At 59.4% G+C, this 22099-nt stretch overlaps 1 protein-coding gene across 2 annotated transcripts in view; it reads left to right on the top strand.

Moving 5' to 3' along the window:
* TTLL4 (tubulin tyrosine ligase like 4) overlaps positions 1-14569 on the top strand; it is a 45359-nt gene extending 30790 nt beyond the window's left edge. The window contains exons 12-19 of one of the 2 annotated variants that reach the window (XR_013347493.1): positions 1562-1660; positions 2448-2582; positions 3672-3809; positions 7399-7501; positions 8700-8910; positions 11694-11764; positions 12664-12782; positions 13326-13391. Coding sequence is in view for 1 of the 2 variants with exons in the window: in XM_077829989.1 (XP_077686115.1) it covers positions 1562-1660; positions 2448-2582; positions 3672-3809; positions 7399-7501; positions 8700-8910; positions 11694-11764; positions 12700-12782; positions 13326-13485 (1000 nt within the window). In the remaining variant the exon portion in view is untranslated. Of the gene's footprint in view, positions 1-1561; positions 1661-2447; positions 2583-3671; positions 3810-7398; positions 7502-8699; positions 8911-11693; positions 11765-12663; positions 12783-13325 lie in introns of both variants that reach the window. The other variant, XM_077829989.1, reaches the window with a different exon arrangement.
* The last annotated feature ends 7530 nt before the right edge of the window (positions 14570-22099 follow it).

Genomic DNA, 22099 nt, shown 5'->3' with positions numbered 1-22099 from the left:
TCGCTAAAAGACGCCTGCCCCGCTGAGTGACGCGACACTCTGCTGCCGCTCCAAGGCTTTTACCTTTCAGTTCTGCTCTGCAGAGTCTCTCAGAATGGCCCCATTGACACCATGTTTGGGTTACGTATAAAAACCTCCTTCTTGCTGCCACCCCGACTCACTCTCCCTGGAATCTGAGGCTCATATGCTGGGTTCTGTCTGGCTCGCGAATCATCCCCTATAGAAGAGATTCTGCCAGTCATTTTCTGCCTAACTGACATCGGTGCAACCCTGCTGTCTTCAGACTCTGTCTCCATTCACCTCTCCACTCCCAGCTTCCACAATTTGGGGTACAGAGGTAGAACAGAGCATTCTGGGGAGTGGGTGTATTTCTGGGGGCAGAATTTGGCTGTGCCATTGGAACTTGCTTAACAATTCTGATGCATGAGGCTCCAGCCTCCCGGCCCCCTTCCCTGGGCACTGGGCCAGCTCTGCTGGGCTGATGGGGATCCAGGCCCCTCCCGTCACTGTGCTGGGTCTGCCGGGCTCAGAGGAGCAGAGATGCCACGTTTGTCTGTTACGTTGCCACCGCTGCCTGACTGCACAGGGAGCAGCACTGGGGAGATCTTGCTAATCCCTTCCGAGCAGGCCTGCACCGCAAAATGGGGGGGAGGGGTGGTTCTGCCTGTGGGTGTTCTGTGATGTGTCCATTGGCTGCTCTCCCCCACCATGCAGCAGTGCCCCCCAAGTGACGAGTTCCCAGGATGCCAGGCTGTTCCTGTCTGGGTACAGGCACTGGGGTCCGAGGCCTTGGCAGCATTATAAATGGTGCATGATGCCACTTGCTGCCCAGCCCGAGAGATGCAGCGTTGCGCCCTGAGACCTGCCGTTGCCATGTTAAAGATGTAGGCGATGGGAACCTTCCCCCTCTCCGCCGCATGACGTAACCTTTGGGTTCCTGACCCCTTGCCAATGGGGCCATCACTGAACAGAGTTTGAGGGCCCCTGGGTGAGCATCTGGATGGGCTGGTCTGTTTTCTGCCCTGCTGGGTGTGGTGTGGGAATCTCCAAATCCCCGGGGGCTCCTGTTTCCCTCACCCATACAGCCTTGCGGACGCTGCTTTGGCTCAGAAATGTCTGTTCTTGGAATCTAGCTGGAGCCTGGTAGCTGCCTCGGGAAGGAATACTGGAGGGAGAGTTTTGTGCGGGGCCTGGTCCAGCAAGGGACACCCCTGTCAAGTGGTTGCTTTGGGGCGTCCCGCTAAGAGCGTGGTACATGTGTAGTTCTCATCAGTTCTTTCGTCACGCCCAACAAGAGCAGCAGCCAGAATCGGAGGGCAGCTGCCTGCGGGAAGGGGAGGGTGTGGGGCTCTCATTCTGGGAAGGGGGCACTGGCCCTTCCCCCTGGTTGCCCAGCATTGATCGTTTCCTGGTAAGGTGCCCCACCATGGCTCCGGGGTCATTGGGACCTAGCTAAGAGCAGGGAAGCAGCTCCCTTTAACCTCTGATGTGCTGGGGCTGAAGGGAATGCTGGGAGGCAGGGCCGGATCTGGTGACCTCCCTTTGCTCTCTGTCTCTACAGGGCACTGAAAGCGCTTTGGAGCTACCTGAGCCAAAAGGGGGTCAACAGCGAGGCCATCTGGGAGAAGATCAAGGACATCGTTATCAAAACAATCATTGCGTGAGTCCTGGGGCCCCTCCCAGCCTCTCTGCAGGAGAGTCCACAGCAGCTGGGGCTGTTTGCAAACCCCTTCTTCCTTGACCCCACTGTGCTTGAAAGCCCCTGTCTCTTGGCTTTCTCGCCAGAGCCCTCCCTACATCCAGCTCTGTCCTCAAAGCCATAATAGCAGCCAGAGATCAGTGGCCATCTAGCGATGGGGCTGGACCCACCAACTGGATCCAAGCTGCCCTTTGGGAAGTTTGGATCCCACCTCTCTCTGCTTCCTGCGGCAAATCTGTCAGGACCGGTTCTCGGTACAACCAAGGGGTGGGTGTATTTTCTCCTCTCCATGGCACCTGCTGGAAGGCACGTGGCCCTTCCCACCATGCACTGAGTGGAGAGAAACCTCTGTGAGTACGTGACCTTGTGTGCACAGCAGGGGACAAGGCCTTCAAGTGCTTCGTTTCTCTGCTTAGCTGCCCTGACCCCTCTCTGGATGGGGAAGGAGGCAGGAAGAAACGTTCTCTCGTGCTGGGGGAATCTTATTCTTAAAGCAGATCCTCCCAGCCTGGGCCTGGACGTGGCTTCTTGCAGATCTGCTCTAGGGGGATCCCTCGGGACCTGACTTCAGCCCCAGGCGTGGTGGCGTGCTGCACCGCTGCTCCACACGGGGCTGGCCTGGCATTAATTCTGCTCCCAGAGGGTGCGTTGAAACAGCTGGGGAGTAATGCCCAGCAGCAGTGAGACAGCTGGGAACGTGCGAGTGGCCTACCCGTCCGAAACCAAGCGTCTGCTCCCCTGCCGTCAGGTCCGAGCCCTACGTGAACAGCCTGGTGAGAATGTACGTGCGGCATCCGTACTGCTGCCACGAGCTCTTCGGCTTCGATGTCATGCTGGACGAGAACCTCAAGCCTTGGATCTTGGAAGTGAACATCTCCCCCAGGTAGGCCGCTGGCATTCCCCTGCGTCGCTGGGCGGGGGGTGACCCTTGTGTGCCAGCTCCCTAGCTAGCCCCGTGCCCCTGTCTGCGATCAAAGACGCAAGCTGCCGTTCGTCGAACCCTGCTTCGCGTTGTAGGAGCACGACAGGGGAGATCGTACCGAGGGGAGATCGTACCGAGCATGGACTCTTCCTGTGTGTTCTCGGTCCTAGCAGCTTTTTCTGCTGCCCCGCCGCCGGGGTTGGGCAAGCCAGTCGCCTCGTAAGAGCTGGGGTGCTCACTCCTGACTCTGGGGTCCTAGACCTGCAGTTGGAGATGTGCCCTGGTAGTGATGCCGACCCATCCGTTCTTTAAGTGGGAGCACCCTGACCTCCCCTTACCTAATCCGTCCGCTCAGAGGAAGGCACTGCGTTGTTTGAAGTGCTGCGAGGGACCGGAGCAGGGCTGCGTCTCATACCCCCAGGGGACTGGGCAACAAGGCTGTGGCCTAGTTAGACCTGACGAGCGTAGATGTCTGTAGGTCATGGGGAGCAGAATGCCTCCACTGCGTGCAGCTGGGAAGCCCTCCTGCTCTGTGAGCTAAGCGCCTGGCCATTGGGTCCCGAAGGAATTCCCTGCGTACATGACCGGCCTGGCTTTCGCTGATGCATCCTGAAGTAGGAGACTGGGCTAGATGAAGCGGTGGGTCAGAGGTGGCTCGGCAGTTCCTACGTTCCAGACAGCAAAAGCGAAAGTGACAACGGTCTTGCAGCTGCCCGCTGACACCAGGGAAAGGAATGGGTGGTTCTGGTTTTTAATGGATGCCTGGGCACCAGTCCTCCCCCTCAGTGTCCTCAGCAGAGAAACCCCCAGGCTGACCAGGCAGGGCTCTATCTAGGGCGGGCTGAGGCACATGAGTTCAAGGCAGTGAGGATGCCTGTGCTGTCCCTTCCTCCGTGGAGAGGGGGCGCTAGTCCCCAGGTTTGTTGATTTCGTAGCTGCCACCAGCATTCAATCAAACTGAACCCAGACAAGCCCCATGAATGGCTCTCCAGCTGGGGGAGGCGGGCAGGGCTCCTGGAGCTCAGACAGATCCGTTTGATTTCCTCGCAGCCTCCATTCCAATTCGCCGCTGGACGTGAGCATCAAGGGCCAGATGATCCGGGATCTCCTCAACCTGGCTGGCTTTGTTCTTCCCAACCTGGACGACGTGGCGTCAGGCTCAGGGAGTGCCAGCGGCTCCGCCATCAGGTCAGGGCGAGGCTTGAGAAGGGCCTGGCTATGTGGCCTCTTCCTTCCAGACCCTCTAGCAGGGATGGACGTGCCCAGCTGCCGATGCTCCATGGCATTCCCTCCCCCCCGAGGCTCTAAGCCATGCTGACAGTCTAAATCAAGGCTGACCTTGGGTTGCCAGGTGCCCAGTTTTTGACCGTAAAGTCTGAACAGGGGATCTGACGGTGTCCGGTCAGAAATACTGACCAGACACCCAAGTCTGGTTACTGTGGTTGGGGGAGGCGCTGGCTCCTCGCCTGCACCAGCCCAGACTCAGCTGGGGCTGCCTCCTACCTGTGTCCGGCAGCTGCAGCTCCCAGCCCAGCTGCTCAGGCCAGTCCCTCCCGACCTGGGCAGGGGGGAGGGGAATGAATGGGGGGCTGGGCTTTGGGGCCCTCTTGCTAAAGTGTCCAGTTTTTAAATATTAAAGTTGTTAATCCTAGGCTGACCCACGGGAACGTGGCCAGCAGCTGCCCTGATCTTAACCCGCAGGGGTAGCCTGCAGCGCGCCGGTCCCAGCATGCTCCATTACCTGTGCGCATCCTCCTATTGGTGGAGCCACCCTGTGTGTAACTAGCCACTAGACTTCCTGGCAGGCATTTCCACTGTAAACCCTCAAAGGCCTTCGTGGGCCCAGAGAGGCACCACGGTAGGTTTGCCCTGTGTTCCCACGAGCTGCAGCGTGATCAGGTTCAGTGCATCCGGGGCCTGATCTGCATATCCGTCCCTCGGAGAGGATGGGCTGCTCTTGGTGCTGTCACCACATTCAATGTTTCCTCTTCCTGGCGGGGGAGGGGAGGTTCCTTGCTGCATCTGACCGCTCTTGCGACCACAGAAGGCCGTCGAGGAGGGGAGATGATCCGGGGCACTGGCCGTCCCTCTGGCAAGTCTGGACCCTGTTGTCCCTGGAAGTGGCTACCAATGGGCAGAGGTCCAAGCGTTAAGTGTCCGTGCAAAACAGGCCATTGTGGCTGTAACTGCAAGTTCACAGGGGCAGTTGTGCCTTGTTCAGTTTGCAGGAGTCTCTGCTGTTCATCATTTGACCTGCACCTCTGAATATGCTGTCACCAGTCTGTGTTCAGGGACTGTCCCCCGATCACCGGCTGCTTGTCTGTCTAAGATGGGCTAGGTGCTTTATTACGGCTCCCGCACAGATCTGCAGCCCTTCCCTTTGGCTTTTATTAAAGGGGAAGGCGATGCAAGAACTATCCCTGCCTCCAAACATAACCAGGGTGAACAGCCAAGGAGGGGTGATCAAATGGATTTAGTTCCAGCTCTTCTTTCTGCCAGCTGCTTTGTGAGGCACGCTCATGTACCCGCTGTGCCCCCCAGCCCCCACACTCCCACGGCCACGGGCTGGCTAGAGCAAAAATAGGGCCAATTTCTTGCATACTCGTGGCCGTTCAATATATGGTCTGTACCTCCCTAAATGCAGCATTTTACTATTGCAGGAGCAGCCGCGCACCTCCCAGCATTGGTATCAAAAAGAACCTCGAAACGTTTCATGTCACTGCTGTCAGCAGCTAATCATAAGAGTTACGCAGCAGGCTCCTGCCATTTCCGTTTAGGCTGAATCTCTGCTCAGTTCATATTCAGTGTTTCTCCTCCTCTGCTGTTCAAATCCCACCTGGCCACGTGCTCTTGTTAGAACTCCTGAGCCGGGGGGCGCTTGGAATCCCTCGGTAGTGACCTTAGTCGTTCAGTCGCTGGCCTCTGGGACTGAACCAATGCCCCAAGCTCAGAGCTAGGGGAGCTGTGCTGCTGAATGCACCGCCTCTCAGAGGAGGCCCAAAACTGATCGCTACAGCTCAAGTGTTAGCCCAGGTGTGACCAGGAGCCAGCTGAGGTCACTCAATCAGGGGGAACTGCAAATAAACGCTGGTGGATATTCCAATACTTAGATTTACCCAGCCAGTACAAAACACCTTCTGTAATACCTCCCTGGTGACTCAGACGTCCAAACAAGACAGTTCCCTTAAAGTGCCCAGCCTCAGGGCTCCATCCAGACACACCTGTCAAACATATGATGATAAACTCTGAAAATCTTCTCTCATCATATAAAAGAAAAGGTTCTGCTGACCCCAAAGGACCAAGCCCCTGACCCAGCTCAAATAATAACTTTAGATCTTGCCCCAAATACACGCTTACAGTCAACTCTTATTAACTAAACTAAAATTTATTAAAAAAGAAAAGGGAGAGCGTTGGTTAAAAGATCAATATGCAGACAGACTTGAGTTAAATTCTTGAGGTTCAGATACACAGCAGAGATGAGTTTGTAGTGGCCAAAAGTCCTTTTAGAAATAGTCCAGAGGTTATAGTCCAATGTCCGTGTTCAGGGTGACTCCAGTCAGTGACTGGGGATCTCAATCCTGATGGCTTAAGGTTTCCCCCTCTCGAAACCCAAAGCAGATCTGAGATGAAGAAGAATCGTGTCCCAGGGTTTTTATACATTTCCAGCAGCCTTTTGGCCTGAGAAAACAATCGGCTTCACTTTCCTTCTCCCAAACACCTTGGCCATTAGCCCAGGGTCATTTATCCATCAACAGTTCAGACGCCGGTTCCCACAGCCTTCCCAGAGACAGAGATGAGAATACTGCTTCACTCAAGCGTCTTCCTAAGTGTCCGCAAAAGGCACAGGAGGACTTGTGGCACCTTAAAGACTCACCCATTGATTTGAGCATGAGCTTTCCTGAGCTACAGCCCACTCCATGTTAATATTCCTCTTTTGATCTCTGAATCAAAGCTATAGCCATAGACAAGACTTGTTTGCCTACATCACAAGACCTGAGAAACATCTCCCCTTCTACCTGTAACAATGCCGGCTGCATTTCAAATCGCTATTCATTTACATCTCTTCCTAACCAGTCTTTAAAGTTCAGCCACGGGTCAGGTCAGTCTGTGAGTTAATTAACTCTTTCTGGCCCTGTCACTTTTCAGTGAGATCTTAATTTTATTAAGATGTTAAAATTAAAAAAAAATGGTACAGAGTTTAAGCGTAGACAATTCTGGTTATCAGGGAATAAGGTACAGATTATCCAGGGGTGCAAAGTTCGGTTTAGGATTGGATGGCGTAAGGAATACATAATCTGCAATATCCCCCTGATTGGGGGTGAAAGGTTAATGGGTCAAAGTACAAACATTGAGATATTGGGGGTATGTTGTTCATATAATGGCTATGTTCAGGTGTGGGATATAATGAGTGGATACGATGATGAGGATGGATTTACCCTCATTTGGTGAGATTTAATGTTCAGGGAGTTTATGGTTCCAGTTCATATGGTCCATACACTCATAACGTCACATCAGGTCTGGCTGCTTTCCATATCCAGCAGCTCCCTTTTCTCCCCCACTTCTCCCTGCTGTTTCGGGTGGCTGGGAGGTGGTTCTTCACTTCCTGGGATAGGCCGCTGGTGCCCTCAGGCTGCTGCTATAGTTCAGTGATCTTGGAGATGCTGTGGAAGGGGGTCTCCTTGCTGATCTAAGCGTTCGTGGTGGAAGCAGGAAGTGCTGACTGAGCCGAGCTCACCCTTCGGTGGGGAAATAGTGATTGCACATATCCTTTGCTTAGTCTAAGCAGCACCACGAAGGAGAAGCTGAAGTCGGCCCCGGAGCAGTTCACGGCAGAGAAGATGAAGCGAGCTTATTACTTGACACAGAAGCTACCTGATCAGGTGTGAGACGCCACTCTTCCCCAGCACTCGCCGCAGCTGCTTCGGTCTGGCCCCCCCGACGAGTTGGCACTGTGGCATGTTCCCGAATTTCAGTCCCCTGCTGTTTATCCCCTTTTCACACTGCATCCCCTCTGACTGGGGCAATCAGGGTTCAGTCCAGTTTGTCAAATGAGGCCTCCTCTCAGGAACTTCTGGTTTTCATCCTTTATTTGCCTAAAAATTGAACAGCCCAGTTCCCTCCACAGTTGTTTTCATGCCACTTGCTTTACGTTTGCAGTGGTTACATCCTGACGTCCTACCTCTCCATGTAGCGCGGTAGTTCTCCCGGGGGGAGAGCTGTCTGACAGGCGCCTGGACCACCAATGAATTCGTTCTAGGAGAGAGCAGGACAGACCTATAAGGGCGACTGTATAAAGGGGTGGCTTGTGATGGTGGGGGCAGGGCTCAGCCGCCCTGGGGGTTGTTTCTGGTTTGTATCTGATGTTCCTAAAGCTCATGCTTCAGGGTTTGTCAGCCACCAGCAGGGGTCAGGAAGGGATGTATACCGGGGGCTTTTTAAATCTCCTGCCTCTGAAGCAATGGGGTAGCCACGTCTAGAGATGGGCATCGGGCGCGGAGGGGCAGGGCTCTGAGGTGGCATGGAGCATTCTCTCTCTCAGGTGTGTGGCTGGCTGGCTCCGGCTCACATGCCCAGGGTCTAGCTGATCTCCGTATGTGGGGTGGGGAGGGAATTTTCCCACAGCTCAGAGTGGCAGAGATCTTGGGGGTTTGTCTCCTTCCTCTGCAGCGTGTGGGTCACTTGCCAGGTTCATCTGGGTTTATCTCATGTCAGCATTGCCCTCCATGACGGGTCCTCGGGCACTGATGCCCCTCGCTCCTTCCTCTCCTCTGCCTGTGGTATGTCATGGGCTGGTCTCCTGTGGGCTGTGCCACTCAGGGTCTCATGTCCGTTGGGAAGGTTTAACCAGGGGACTTAGGGATTGGGACTCTGTCCCCAGCTCTGCCACGCCTCCTTTGGGATCCTGCAGCTAACCTGTGTGCCTCAGTTTCCCCCTCCTTAATACCTGCCTGCTGCTCAAGGGACATCCACTGTCCAGTGCACTACGGTCCTGGGGTGAAAAGCACCGTGGGGCTGGACAGTAGGGAGGGGCATGGGAATCTCTAGCTCTCTGTGACCCTGGAGCACTCTCTGCTGCAGGATTTCTACTCCTCCATCCTGGACATCCTGACCCCAGATGACGTGCGGGTGCTGGTGGAGACAGAGGATGAGTTTTCTCGGCGCGGGCAGTTTGAGCGGGCGTTCCCGACCCGGATCGCCATGCGGTACCTGCGCTTCTTCGAGCAGCCGCGCTATTTCAACATCCTCACAGCCCAGTGGGAGCTGAAATATTACTTGAACAAACCCAGAGGTAACCAGCTGCCCCCGGAGATCTCAGCCCCGGCGCTGGTGCTGGCCAGGGCAGGCCCATGCTGGTGGCTCTAGCTGGCTGGCACACTGGGCTGAGTGGAGCAGGCTGTCTTCACAGCAGCACTGGGGAGCTTGTCCCAGTGGCAAGCTGTGTGGCACCTGAGGGAAGCCCAGATCACAGCTACTGAGCAGCCATCAAATGATTGGACAGCCCAAGACTAGGCAACCCTGAGAGGTGTGCCCACCTGTTTGGGGCTGGGCAGGGCTGGGTCTTGTCACGTTGGTCATCCGGTGCCATCATCAAAAACAAACACACCGGGCCAGTCGGGACCATCTGCCCTTCTGCATGAGGTTTTGGGGCCAGCTGGCTGCCCCACAGCCATCGCTTCCCTAAGAGACCTGTGCTTGCTACATGCAGCAGAGTACCTCCACCCCGCACACCCTGCAGCAGCTCCTCTGCTGGGTCGCTGCTTTGCGGTCACTGGTTCTGAGCGCCCCAGCAGCCCCAGGGTCAGTGTGTTCTGTTCGCTCTGCTGTGAGCAGAGCCCAGCTGGCCTAGCGGCCGTTCCCCTTGGGGGGTGTTGTAGCTTGTCCTTCCCCTGTGCATTAGGCCAGGCTGCCTGTATCTCCTGCAAAGTCGGCACACCCCTTTTGGCAAAGGGACTGGTTGGTGCTCAGAGCACCTGTAGAGTTCGCCACTGTTCCCTACACAGAGGGGCTCTCGTCCTCCCTGCCCCACATCCACCCGAAAGGGCTGAGCTCCAGTGCTGCCTCCAGATTCGCAACAGGCGCCTTGTTGCGAACCTCTGGCCCTTCCAGTAACGTCCCGGCACCGGAGAATGTGAACGCTTCTCTCCGTTCCTGCCGTCCCGGGGGAGTGGCATTAGACTGCTCGGTTTCACTTCGTTCTCGTCCGTTTCACTTGCCGTTTCCCAGGCCCTGGCCCTCTCCTACGGTCTGAGATCCCAGCACTGCTGGGGAATGTTCAAATTGTTCAGCAACCCCCCGGGAAATGTCTGCAGTCTGTTCGGGTTGGTTCCCACCTGGGAAGCGGGGGCGAATCAGGTCTGTGCCCCCTTCTTTTGCTGCCGTGCGATGTATGAAGGAGGCCTCTGAAGTGAGGGGACAGTTCTGCCTGTTGAACACTTGAAATGCAGGTCTTGTCTCCCCTGGGAGACTCTCAGCCAATTAGGAGCTAACAGGACAGGCAGGGGGTATCCAGGACAGGGGTTGTGTACCTGGGGGAAAGCCTGGACTAGCTTTGGATGCGGATTAATCTAAACTGCACAAGGGCACTCAGTGTGGAATAAGAGCCCCCACGTTAGTTGTTGTGCTTTAAATCCACTCCCAAGCTCCTTCACGCTAACTTCCCCACATAGACATGCCCTTACTTGAGAGGGGAAGTGATTTCTCTTGAGACTGCTCCAGAGTCTGTCAAACACTGAGAGGCAGATCTTTGAGCCAGCATCTCCCTCCCCTCCATGGAAGAGCTGTGTCCATGGCAGACCTCGAGTTCTCCAGCAACACCAGAGATCCTTCCACATGAGCAGGGAAGCCAGCCCAGCCCCGCCCGGCATTTCCGCTGCAGCCGAAAAGGGCCCAGCCCCAGCCTTTGTTCCCCCTTCGTTCCTGGACATTCCGTACGGTCCCCCTTAGAAACCAGCCGCCTTCTGCAAGGGGTGGCAGCTGAATGCAAAGCAGCCCCCTTTGTCTCTTGCAGACGGATTTGGCCCTGCGGAAGCATCAGGCTGAAAGGCCTCTCGCCTCCCACAAGTGGCAAAATGCATTTTCCCCTTCAGGCCGCTGGGCCGTGTTGCAAGGTCCCTGAAGGACAGCAGGGCCCCTCTGTTAGATGTGCCCAGGCCAGGTAGCAGAGCCATGGTGACTCCAGCGGGGAGGCCTCACTCTGCCTGGCCCGCACCCCCCGGCGTCTGACTTGGCAGCTGAACGTACTGTGGTTCCCAGCTGCCAAGAAGGGGACAATGCTGGCTCTGTGTTCTGCTTTTTCGAAGGCCCCTTTCCCTGCTGGGCTCCGTGTATAATGTGACTGGCAGGGAGCCTGGCGAGGGCTTTGGGGCATATAGGATCGCCAATCTGGGCTGTCGTTCGGGTGTTACCAGGCAGGTGTAATGGGCCCTGGGATGAGATCAGGCTGCCCTGGGGCATTCAATGTAACATCCCTTCTCCTTTGAGAGGATCCAGGGGGTTTCCGCTCTTGGGATGTGCCCTGGGCCAAGTTCAACTCAGAGAACACCAGGCACAGTCATAACCTGCCCCGTCCAGCGACACAGGCTCTGTTTGCCAGCCTGAGAGCTCTCTACCAGTGCCGGGTTGTTGGACAGATCCCAGCTTATCATAGAATCTCAGGGTTGGAAGGGACCTCAGGAGGTATCTAGTCCAAGCCCCTGCTCAAAGCAGGACCAACCCCAACTTGTCTTCATGTGGGAGGGACTCGGAGCCCCATGGAAACAGATCAGCTGGGTTTGGAAAGAGACAGAGTAGTTTTGTGGCCACTCTTTGGAACTGCCGTGTTAGGAGAAGGGGAACCAAATCTTCAGGGCAAGAAGCCAATCAGTGAGCTGGTGTGTTCTAGGGCCGTCCCCTTCCCCTGAAGCATCCTATATGGGCCCCTGCCACATGCAGGAGACCAGACTTAAGGGCCCAGTCTGGCAAAAGCTATTGTTTCTGGGTGTGGCCGGGGACACCCGGAGAGGTGTGACATGCCAGGAGCCCAGCCTCCTCTCTGGGTTGCCTGCATCTTACTGCTTGCCCGTCCTTTCCTAGGTTTGGATCTGTTAAGAAACTGGTGTCACAAGGGATACCTCAGCGGGGCAGTGACGGACTTGGCCCAGACGGTGAGTGTCTTCCTCGATCCGGCTGTCCACAAGGCTGTCCCTCACCGTCTCTCTCAGCTCCTTCCCTCTTTTCGGGCCCATGAGCTCATCCTGGCCAAGTGTCCTGAGTCCAGAGGCTTTCCCTGCCTTTGAGCGTGGCTGGGAGGAAGCCCCATGGCTCTGGGTTTTCATCACTCACCGCTTCCTCTAGTTTCCTCTCCCTCCCTTAGCTCCAGCGTTTTCCCTGCTCTCCCCACCCATATCTCTGCCTGTCTGGAGCTCCCTTCTCTTCCAGGCTTTCAAGGGTTCTGGGGGTACCTGGCCCATCAGTGCCATCCAAGGCCACTCAGTAGATCAAAGGCTAGTACTGAGACGAGCGTTAGGTGTTCAGGGCACTGTCCAGACACTCCATTGGCAAGCCCTCTGCCAGGGAGCCTCTTTAAACCTGCCCCGATCCGCCTTGGGAAGAGAGGCTTCGTTCAGCTCCTCCTGGGCTGGGAGTGGGATTTGGTCAGCCAAGCGTAAAGGCCGAGTTCTCTCCTTTAATGGGCCCTGGGAGTGCGCTCAGGAAACAGCCGTAACCCCAGGGATGCTGCAGCTCGGCTGGCTCCCTGGGGCTTGGGCCTGGCGTCTCCCTCCCTCGGGTACCAGCCGCCAGCAGCTTTCACGGGTCAAGCTGCAAGCAGAACGCATCCGCCTGCCTGTCTCGCAGAGCCATGGCCCTCAGCCTCCAGGCCCTGTTAGATGTTCCACTGAACTCCCTTCTCCCCGCTCACCTCCGGGGGACACCGCGGGACCCGTCGGGTCGGTTCTAGCTCTGAGGCTGAGGAAGCGACGGGCTCTGGTGCGATCCGGCGATTGCAGCGTGTGAAAGGCGCCTTTTAAACCACTTTCCCTGACTCCGTCTCTGCCCTGAGCAGGGGAATTCTGCCATTACCATTCTTCTCCCCTCCTAGTGGTCACTGCCAAGGCCCCACCTCTTCCCCAAGAGTGACAGCCACCTGAATGGCTTCTGCAAACTGGAGTCGGGCCAATTCAGGTGAGTCCCGGGGCGTGTCCCCAGTGGCTGCAGCCAGGGCCTGTGGGGAGGGGCGGGCGTACCTGGCCTTGGGGCTGCCCTACTGAGAAGGAGCTCGGACGGATGGCAGAGCTGCACTGGGGCGGGATGAGGGGCTGCCCACCATGCCTTGGCTTTCGAAGGAGCCGTCGGGCTAGGCTGACGCGCCCACGTGCGTGACCTCTCCTGGGTTCTGGGCACCCCGCCCATGGCACTGGAGTGGGCGTGGCGGGAGCTTGCCCAGCCCTGGGGAGCAGGTCAGGGGTGCAGGGCACACTAACACTCCCGCAGCTGCTTTGTAACGAGCGGAGCTGCCCGTCATCCCGGGTGCTCCTGCCTCTTGCCCCCCGCAGCGAGCCGGGGACTGACTCCAAAGCCTACCAGGCCATGCCTGCTGCCGCTGCCCCAAGGGGGCGTGGCTGGGACGTTTGGGGGCGCGGGCGGATCAGAGCGTTCGAAGTCTCCCTTTCTCCGGAGCTCCGTGTCCCCAGGCACTAAGCGGCCTGATGTTCCCTTTTCCTGCAGCAAACCTCTTCCGAGAGATGCCGAGGAAGTTCCCAAGTCCCCGGAGCCCAGCGCTTGCCCACAGAGTTTACCTCTGATCAGATATGCCGGTGGAGCCGTCAAGAAACCCGTCCTCCCGCGGACACAGAGCCACCTGTCTGACTCCGCCTTGGTCATGTGACCGAGAGCCAAGGGCCCCTCGCCCTGGCGGGGGGCCGCACAAACCTACCTCAAAGGAAGACGCTGGTGCTGGAGGCCGGCGAGTCGGGGGCGACTCGTGGGCCGCGCACTGGCCAGAGGGGATTTTTGGAGAGGGATTATTACTCGGCCAAAGGGTTAGATGCTCAACGTATAGTTTTTAAAAACAAAAGAAACGTGCAGGCACCAAAGCCTTGAGAAGGCAGGTTTGTCCCTTAGCACGGGGGAACTGCAGATCTGCAAGTGCCTCTCCACTGCCAAGTGCCCTCGCGGGGAGGGGCCGGAGGCTCAGCGGGGGCTACCGAGCAAAGGGGCGGGGGTCCGTGTGCTTTAACCAGGCTGAGCTCTCGCTCGTATGGTTATCGCAGGCTAGTGTCTCCCGAGCCCTGGTAGCCCGGCAGGGCTGAATTCCTGCTAGCCACCAATCGTGGCTTGTGACCCCCAACTCAGCCTTGCCAGGAGCTGCAGCTGGCCCTCAGGCTCCATTCCTACGTTTCTCCTCCGGAAGGAGAAGACTTTGGGGTCTTTTTAATCCATGTGCGTCGGCCCTACAAGAGCAGCCCCTGAACTCTTAGCAAACCTCCCCCCTCCACTCCCCAACCTGACCCTGGTCTCCGAGGGAAGCCAAGAGGGGGTTAGAAATCAGGGAGTTGTCACTGCACTAGCCACTAGCAGCAGCTGCTGCTCCGCGGAGACCCTTCTCGGGACCCATTACACTGTAAACGCAAGGCAGGCAGGGGATCCCAGCCGAACAGGCTAGTCTTCTGCCCCTTACAAACACTGTTGCACTCAGTAGTGTAGATGGCCTCTTGGCTCTGGTCCCTACCCGGGCCAATGCTTTGGTGTTTGTCTGGTGAGAGAACCCGAGGGCCATCACATCGCGGTGAGCCGTTAGCACTGGGCGGTGTTGGGGTGGAGATGGGGCCATATACGGTACACGCACAAAGAAGGATTGCAGCTGCCCCCTGCTCTCTGAGGCCAGTGCGGTTCCGGGAGGCCCCATCTCCTCGGTTGGGGCCTTTTTATCTGCCTTTTGCCAAGGCCCTCTATTAAACTTTAACACCCGAGCTGCGCTGACTGATTTGTTTGGCGGGGTGCGCGCTCCAGCCAGCGACTGATCTTCCATCAGACAGTGGGACGGTTCCTCCTGCTCCTTTCTCCTGTCTCAGCCCAAACCCCTCCTAGCCCAAGGGAGCCCAGTGCTGCTCGGGGCCTCAGAACCAACCCCCCGCACCCATTTTCTCCCCGGTCTTTGCCCTGCTCGGTGACCCGCTCTCTTTCTGCGGGGAGCCTCCCCTCTGAGCTGTGCCAGTGTGCAGGCGAGGACGGCTGCAGCCTCTGCTAATCCAGCCATTTGCAGGGAGGGCGCCGGGCAGGGGGCGGCCGTGTAGGTACAGTCGCACCTGGCACCACGAGGGAAGGACACTTGCTACTTCGTGCTGGGTGCTGACTGATGGCTCGGCTGACTCCGTGGCCCCAGCCCTGGGCGCCAGGAGCCTGTTTAATGTTCTTGGTCGTGGGTCGCTGCTGATCTGTCAGGTTGGGAGGGGACAGGACGGTGGTGACCCTGCAGCCTTCTCCTTAATGACAGGAAGGACTTAACCCCTTGTCTCCCTTGTCCCCCCACCCAGAGGCTCAGCTTCTGCTCAGTTCCCCACAGTGGCTAGAGCCAAATCCCAGCGGGCGATAGGCCATCTTGACCTGAGCAGCGGGCTGTGCCATGCTGAAGGCTGGTATTAAAGACGAGGGCTGGCTGCTCTATTGCCCGGAGCAGGGTTCGCCCCCAGCACCTCCCACGTCTCTCACCTGCTGGGTAACGGTTGGGATCTTTCCAGATCTGACTGAGCTGCTCTGGCCCCGGGGGGAGCAGCTTGGGGGAAACCGGCAAGGGGCAGGGGCGTCTCGTCCGCACTGATGGTGAGCAGGCTGCAGTGTAAGTGCTGTAATTCGGAGGCATCTTGCTGCCAGGCCCTGGGCTCGCTCACTCGGGCTTTGCTGGAGGGCAGGGGAGCTTGTTAGCCTCTAAGGTGCCACAAGTCCTCCTGTTCTTTTTGCGGATACAGACTGACACGGCTGCTACTCTGAAACCTGCACGAAGTAAATGTCTTAAGGGGGGACGTAGGGGAGGTGCACATTCACCAGACGGGTGAGGGTCTTCTCTCCTCCTGGCACGGCGAGTGCCCAAGGGCTGCGAGCAACACTGAGCCTCTGTCCGGGTCTCGCTGGAAACCAGCACCGGAGCTGGGCTCGAGCTCCAGGACCTGCCCCCCTGCCCTTTGCATCCTGCACGTTCCGAGCCCAGTGTGCTCAGCCCCCGGGGCTATGGAAAGGGGGAGACTTACCCGGCTCTGCAGCGGTCCTGGCAGTACCACCCACAGCAGCGGACTCCTAGGACCCTGCCCTGGTACGCGGGGGGAATGGGATGGTCCACCTGCAGCTGGACTTTCTCCCCGCTGCCCCATTCCTCATCTGTCTACCAGGAGAGGCCCCATCTGCCTGGCAGGGCAGCCCCCCTTCAGCCTCTCCCTCCCCACGCTACGGACCAGTCTGGTTCTAGGCCCCACCCCTCCTCGGGTGTGCACACGGGGTCGCAGGGCTGTCCCCTTCCCCGTGCCCCGGCAACCTGCTTCGTGCTTGCTGAGCCACCCGCTGGATTCACCTGCCTGGGTGAGAGGCCCCCCCCCGTCTCTTGCGGGACTTTGTAAGGGGAGAGCCCAGGCCTGTGTTGTTCAGCCCGTGGGACTCGCTGCCAGGGGACGGGTGAAGGCTGGACATGTAACTGGCGTCTAAAAACGGTTTGGTAAGTTCACGGAGGACAGGTCCAGTGGTGGCTGTTAGCCAAGCTGGTCAGGGGCGTAACCCCTACGCGGGGTGTCCCTAAACCTCTGAGTGCCAGGAGCTGGGACTGGCCAACGGGCTGGATGACTCAGTAATTGTCCTGTTCTGTTCATTGCCTCCGAAGCACCTGGCCCTGGCCCCTGTGGGAAGACCGGATACTGGGGTAGCTGGTGCCACGGAGTCCCCGGGGGATGCTCTGGAACTGCTCCCCATGAAGCCAGGCAGGACTCTGGGGAGTCTCCTCTCTGGGAGCAGCCTGTCTGCAGGACACACAGCTCACCCGGCTTCCCCCTTCCTGGGTCTGACCTCAGAGCATTCAGCCTCCTCTGCCCCTCCGTGCGCTTCCCACAGTGAGTCCGCCCAGGCAGGGTCCTGGGGAAGCCAGAGGGTCCTGCCCCCGACTCCGCAGTCGGACATGACTCTCAGCTAAACAGTAAAACAGAAGGTTTATTAGATGACAGGAACATGGTCTAACACAGAGCTTGTAGATGCAGAGAACAGGACCCCTCAGCTGGGTCTATTTTGGGGGGCATTAAGCCAGACAACCCCGTCTGCCCTTCACTCCATGTCCCCAGCCAGCCCCAAACTGAAACTCCCTCCAGCTCCTCCTGCTCTGGGCTCTGTCCCTTTCCCAGGCCAGGAGGGCACCTGATCCCCTTGTTCTCCAACCCTTTAGCTCTCACCTTGCAGGGGGGAAGGGCCCAGGCCATCAGTGGCCAGGAAACAGGGTGTCGGCCATTCTCTGTGTCCAGACCCCTGCACACACCTGCCCTCTAGGGCTCTGCAGTGATCATACACCCTTATCCCACCACCTAGATACTTAAGAACTGCCTAGGGGAAACTGAGGCACCATTCAGAGGAAACATTAAGAACAGTCCCGCTTCGTCACAGCTGGCCCGTTCTTCTGACCCAGTCTGGCCGCTCCTATGCCCCATGGAAATTAGGGGCCTGATCCCAAAATCTTTGGCAAAATTCCCATTAATTTCAGTGGGAGCAGTCTCAGGCCCTCGCTGCCTATGTGGCCAGCGCTGGGCAAGGGCAGTGGGGTTGTGTGATGCAGCAGGGAGGGGAGACGGTTGACCTGGGAATGTGGCAGGGGAGTTTCACTGGGGAGGGGAGACCTGAGAGCCTGTCACCTGAGCCAGGAGGGGGAGGGGGAGGTGACACCTCGGCCCAGGAATGTGAACAGAGGCTGCAGGAGGGGGCCTGCTGGGGGGGGGTTTAGTTTCAGTTTGGGGCTGGGTGGAGGAACGCAGGGAACCCCAGGGCTGGGGTCTAAGCTCCCTGCTCCCCCGGAAGGGCTTGACTGAGGGGTCCTGGTTGTACCCACAAGCTCTGTTTTGGACTGTGTTCCTGTTGTCCAATAAACCTCCCGTTTTACTGGCTGGCCGAGAGTCTCAGTGAATCCCAGGAAGAGGGGTGCAGGGCCGGGACTCCCCCACACTCCGTGACAGGTTGTCCCCTGCAGCTGTCAAAGTGAATTTCCCTTGGAGTTAGCCGGCTCTGCAGCTGGGGTCTGGAAACCTTCCCCAGCTCAGCAGCTGGGGGCCCCACCTGGGGACCAGACCTGCTTTGTCCCCCGTCCCCCCACGCTGTGCCAGTCACTCTCCCAGCCGTGCTGTTGGACCCGGACATGTCATGGGTGCCTCGCTCGGGTCTCCTTAGTGCCAGCCCTGCCTTGAGTAGCCTTTACCCAGTGACCTAAGAGAGCTGCCAGGGTGAAAGCGGAGAGGCCTGGTGGGGTGTCCTCCCAGCTGGATTCCCCAGCTGCCGGTGCCTTAATCCCCCACCATGGCAGGGGCGGAGGGACACAGCCCTGCCGGCTGAGCAGGACCCAGGGCCACGTCCTCAATCCTGGCATGGGTTAGACTTGGGTCAGCCAAAGCGCAGCTGTCAGATCATGCCCCCAGCGAGCGCTTCTCCAGTGCGGGCCAGGCCCCCGTTGGGCGAGCGGCGAGGGGGGGGATCCCTAGGAAAGGTACTGGGGGTGCAGCCTGCTCTGTTGGGGCAAATCTGAGGCAGCCTGTAGCTCCGTGCAAGCCCCGCAGCCCCCCGCCGAGCGGCAGGGGTGCGTCTGCCACGTGAGCCTGTCTGTGCCACCCCCTAAGTGCCCTCCACCCCACCCAGCCTCTGCTTTCCTGGAGGAGCCCTGCCACGCTGCCCTTCCTTGGCCACCGGGAAACCCTTCTCTGCTACCACAGCCGGCTCCCTCCCGGGCGGTGCCTGGGGGCCGCTGGGTTCTGGGCAGACCCCCAGCTTGTGACACTCGGGCGTGCGGAGGGACGGTTGTAGGACCCTTCCAGGAGAAATCCTCCAGGAGGCAAGGGGAGGCCGGGTTCACACCGGACGGGTGGATGGGGGTGGACAGTGCCTCCGTGCCCCGGCCCTAATCCCGTCCATGCTGCCCCGCCAGAGCTGGATCTGCCGCGAAGAATCTGGTCTGCGAAGCGCGGCTGGACGCTGAGTGTCCGTGGGCGGCTGCCCCAGCATCCTGCCGCCATGTGACATGTTTGAATTCCCGGGCACATGGGCAGCTCCCCAGAGGGGCAGGGCGACTGACTCTGCCTGGAGGTTGCTGGTTTGCTGGAGGGAGGTCTAACGGCGTCTGTAAGTGCTGAGGGGATCGCAGCGTTGGCTTGGCCTCCAGCCCTGCCGGTGGGCGAACAGCTGCTGGGTCTGGATGTTGAGGATCCGACCCCACAGCCCACCGCGTTCTGCCTGCAAAGCCCCCCTGGCCCATCGGCCCCATGCGCTTCCTTCTCTCTCAGGCTGGCCCTGTTCTGTATCTCCGCTCCCGCCACTTCTCCCCCTAAAACCAGAACTTCCCCTGGGATCCTTTACCTCGCACACTGCACCCACCGCTCTGCATGCGCTGTGTGAAGGTGGGTACCAGTACACCATCTCCTGGGGAAACCGAGGCCCGGAGCAGCCTCCTTGAGTTACCTGATACTGGCTTCCTACCCACTAGTCCTCATGACCTCCCTGTTTCAGAGATCTTAAGGCTAGAAGGGAGTGTTAGAAATCATCTCCTGCAACCTCTGGGATGCAGGTCACCATGATGGGCTCCCTGGCACGAGGGTCCGATCAGGATTTAAAGATCGCACCCACGTCCTTCAAGCCGCTGAGCCCACCTGCCCCTTTACACGTGTGTCTTACTTCCAGCCCCTAGAGCTCGTTACACCTGCTATGGGCTCCATTAATGAGGCCTCGCCTGCTTCCAGAGAGGACCAAGGCAGAAATACGGCTGCATTCTTCCTCTGCGCCTCCTTCTCCTCCCGGCTCCAGCTCTCACGGCTGCCTTGCTGGGAGTTCAGGGGGTTACTGGAACCAGAGAGGATCCTTCCATAAATAGACCTGCAGCCCTCGCCAAGCTGGCAGCAAGCCGCAAACTAGGGCAGGGGAAATCGAGCACCTAGCCCAAGCCCCTAGGGAGGGAGCTTTCCCCTTGGGTAGACCCAGGGTGCCTGGCCCAGCACGGGCTCGCGGGAGCAAGGAAGAAGTCATCTCTTTCGGGCAGACAGGAGCTGTGGTGGTAACAGACTCGCTGCAGCTTCTGCCAGCCCCCGCTGCCTCCGGAGCACCCCGAGATCCTGCTCCCAGTGCACCCCCCAACCCTTCTCCCCTCAGCCAGGGGTTCTGCCAGCCCCACCGGGCCCCCTGTGCTGTGCTGAGTGACGGGGAGACGCGGCAAGACCCCAGTCAGCGCAAAGGAACTTTCCCCACCGAGGCTCGTGGCCTGGGGCTGACTGGTGAGAGTCCCGGCCAGGCTGGGGGGTGGGGGACTCGGCCCTGCCTGGCCAGGCCATGGCGGGAGTAGAACCAAGCCCCAGCCCATTTGGTCGGGAAGCTGGGCTGAAGTCATGGGGCAAATTCCCCTTTGGGGTAGAACGCCACTGACCCCTGGGCCGGGAGCGCTGTGCCCCGGCTGGTTCGGGTCACTGACGGATCCGTGCTGGGAGCAGGCGTCCGGCCTGCAGAGCTGGCCCCGGCTGCTGAGCAGGGCAGGGCTCTCCGGCCTGGGATGTGCCGGAGCCGAGAGGGGATAATCCTACTGGTCCCGGGGGCCCAGGAATCCCTGCGGCTGCCCCAGCTGCTCCGTGCGGGGACGCGCTGGCAGGTGCCGGGCACAAGGCGTCTGGGGCCGGGGCCGGGGGGCTGGATTCCCTGTTTGGAGCGTGAGTCACCCCAGTGGAATTCCCCACGGCCAAGGGCGGGGAGGGGAGCTGGCAGCCTGGCTCAGTCCGGGCAGCCGCAGGGAGCCGAGGGCACAGCATGGCAGGGGGCACGGCCCTGGCTGAGGGGGGCTGGGCGCCAAGGCGGAAAGTTCTGCGAGTCAGGGCCAGAACGGAGCGTGGGGAGACCCCGACCCTTCCACCTGCCGTGAGCTGATCTCCCCCGAGCGGCCCTACGGCAACAAGCCAGCCCCCCGGCCCCCCGCGCCCCTGCAATAACAAACTACACCCCCTGTGACCCTACGGCAACAAGCCCGTGCCCCCAGCGACCCCGCAATAACGAAACAGCACCAGAGGCCTGGAGAAGCGAATCTGGGACGATCAAAGGGTCCAAGTGAGGGGCTCCCGCCATGGCCTGCTGGGACTGGCTCTGCCCCACGGAGTGCTCACCGGGGTCCCTGCAAGCTGGGGGCTCTGCCCGGCCTCTCGGGAGCCGGCATCGCGGTGTCCAGTTCCAAATCGCCCGCCTGTTTCTGAGCCCCCCAGCTGAGCTCACTGCCCCACGCTGGGCAGAGCAAGAGCCTTCTCCAGCCCAGCCCCTGGCGCTGCCGTGCCCACCTGGCTCTGCCCCCAGGCCACCCCGCTGCAATTCATCTCCTCCGCAGCCCCTCGCCCCCACTGGGGCTTGGCCCTGCAACTGCCCCCTCACTGGCTCCCTTGGCCGCTCCCGGCAGGTTCGTGGCCCGGCTGAGTCTCCGATTCGCCACCCTAAGCACAGCCCTGGGGGTGAGTCGGGGCAAATCCTGCCTCCTTCCCCACCCTGGCCTCCCTTCTCCATCCCCAAACACCCTCCTCCCTCCCCAATCTGTGTGTGTCCCTCCATCCCCAAACACCCCCTCCCTCCCTCCCTCCGTCCCCCCAATCTGTGTGTGTCCCTCTATCCCCAAACACCCCCTCCCTCCCCAATCTGTGTGTGTCCCTCCATCCCCAAACACCCCCTCCCTCCATCCGCCCCCCTCAAAATCTGTGTGTGTCCCTCCATCCCCAAACACCCCCTCCCTCCATCCACCCCCCCATCTGTGTGTGGCCGTCCATCCCCAAACACTCCCTCCCTCCCCCCGCCCCTCCCCAATCTGTGTGTCCCTCCATCCCCAAACACCCCCCTTCCTCCCTCCTTCCCTCCCCAGGCCCCTTCTCTCTGGCTGACCCATTTAGCTGCAGAGAGAAGCTGCTGGGGGCGGGGGGGGAAATATCTGTCACTGGACCCACGTCCCTTGGGGCGAGAGACCCGCTTTCTTTCGCGCTCGCTGAGCCCTTCGCCAGGGCCGGGAAAGGCCCCCGAGAGGAGGGCGCGGCGTGCGAGGCACGAGGAGTTAACACGCCTTGCCAGCGCCCATCCCAGGGCAAGCGGGTGGTCGATGGGCTGCGGTCCCTGGGCAGGACCAGCTGTGCCGCCGGGCATGCGCCAGGAGAGCCCTTCTGGGCCCCGGAGCCCAAATTCTGCCCTGTGCCCCTGTCTGTCTGTCTGTCCCCCGTCCCAGCTCTCCGGCGTCTGTCTGTCCCCTTCGCCCCAGTCTGTCTGTCTGC

The sequence above is a fragment of the Eretmochelys imbricata genome, chromosome 11 (genome assembly GCF_965152235.1).
Source record: "Eretmochelys imbricata isolate rEreImb1 chromosome 11, rEreImb1.hap1, whole genome shotgun sequence".
In the NCBI taxonomy this organism is placed as follows: domain Eukaryota; kingdom Metazoa; phylum Chordata; order Testudines; family Cheloniidae; genus Eretmochelys; species Eretmochelys imbricata.
Note: the sequence above shows the minus strand (reverse complement) of the source record. Positions and strands in the feature narration are given on the sequence as shown.